Source organism: Arachis ipaensis, chromosome B03, assembly GCF_000816755.2.
Source record: "Arachis ipaensis cultivar K30076 chromosome B03, Araip1.1, whole genome shotgun sequence".
In the NCBI taxonomy this organism is placed as follows: Eukaryota; Viridiplantae; Streptophyta; class Magnoliopsida; order Fabales; family Fabaceae; genus Arachis; species Arachis ipaensis.
In genome coordinates this window covers 20,826,138-20,827,742 of record NC_029787.2, presented here as the reverse complement: position 1 = coordinate 20,827,742, position 1,605 = coordinate 20,826,138, and the positions used below count along the sequence as shown (strand labels likewise).

Here is a 1,605-nt window from a genome sequence, read left to right as displayed (position 1 = left end):
TAACTTTAGATATTTTTTAGTATTATTGGAACATAAATAATGGACTACTACATTATAACGATAAATTGTTAAAACTAACAAATATTTTTTTTGAAGAGATATTTTTTCTTTTTCTTTAAATACATCATCCGTAAAAATGACGCTTAAATAGCTAAATACTTCATTTTACCCGTAAGTATTTTAAGTTCGAATTTTAGGTCAAGATACGCAATTACTAATATTACTCTTGTAGAAAAAGAAATTATAATTCTATTAAAAGGATAATTCAATGCACAAATATTTTGCGTTCTTAAAATCTAAAAACAAAGTCGCAATTAAAAAAAAATGTAAGGAAAAGTATAGGTAGATAATGAAAATACTAAATAATTTGAATAATGAATATATCGGATGTTTATGGGCGGTGCTAAGTAACTAATGACTTTTTTGAACAATATGAACAACCACTAATCAAATAAAAACACACTATACCTTCAAATTATCTACCTAAATCTTAATATTAGAATAACATTTCGCACACTATACATCCAATACATTTATTGTCACATTATTTAATATTTTTATTATTTACCTATACTTTTTTATTTTAATTTGATGAATGGTTATTCATGTTGTTTAAAAAAATGATTGGTTATCTAGATACATAAAAAAAACTACTTATCGGTTGCTTCAAGACTTCCTTCTCTTGGTAATTCTATTAAAAAAATAAAATTAAAATTTTCGTAAATGAACTTCAATATGTAAGATAATTAATATAAAAAATTTATCCATAAGCATTAAGTTGTTTCACTCCCAACTAAATTTCCAAAAAAAAAAAAATGATGTCTAACATCAATATCTTCAAATTTGTTTATTACTTAGCAAATTATTTGAGTGATGATCAGCAAGGTGTAAACATGGAAGACAAGGAGGAGATGGAATCATTGCTTGGTCAAGCTGAAATCTGGAAGTTCATGACCAGCTTCACAGACTCCATGGCGCTAAAATGCGCCGTGGAGCTCGGCATCGCCGACATAATCGAGCGGCACGGCGAGTCGCTGCCGTTGTCGAAGATCGGCGAAGAAATTGAAGACGCGGCTTCGCCTGAGATCTCGATGCTCCAAAGAATAATGAGGGTTCTTGTAAGAAGAAAGATCTTCAGTGCTCAGCACTCGGAAAACGGAGACACGCTGTACGGAGCCACACGCGCCTCCAAGTGGATCCTACGCGACGCAAAGATGACATTGGCGCCGATGTTGCTGCTTGAGAATCATCCCATTCACTTGAACCCTGCTCACTACATTAGTCAGTGTATCAGGGAAGGAATGCAAAATGGAACTGCGTTTTTCAAGTGCCATGGCCATGAACAATTTGTTATGACAGGTTTCAAACTCTACTCTTCTGCAAATATTCATTTCTTGCCAAATCAAGAATTAAAAGGTGCATGCAAAAACCAAAACAAAATTGATTATTAGCCTACGCGACGCATTGGCGCCGATGTTGCTGCTTGAGAATCATCCCATTCACTTGAACCCTGCTCACTACATTAGTCAGTGTATCAGGGAAGGAATGCAAAATGGAACTGCGTTTTTCAAGTGCCATGGCCATGAACAATTTGAACAATTTGTT

The 1,605-nt window shown here is 33.6% G+C and overlaps 1 protein-coding gene across 4 annotated transcripts in view; it reads left to right on the top strand.

Annotated features, from left to right (window-relative positions):
- The window catches only part of LOC107634248 ((R,S)-reticuline 7-O-methyltransferase-like), a 5,941-nt gene that overhangs the window by 1,520 nt on the left and 2,816 nt on the right, over positions 1 to 1,605 (top strand). For 2 of the 4 annotated variants that reach the window (XM_016337800.2, XM_021118367.1), the window contains exon 2: positions 882 to 1,359. In XM_016337800.2, coding sequence (XP_016193286.1) covers positions 882 to 1,359 — 478 coding nt within the window. Of the gene's footprint in view, positions 1 to 789; positions 1,360 to 1,605 lie in introns of those variants that run through there. The other 2 variants (XM_021118369.1, XM_021118368.1) reach the window with 2 other exon arrangements.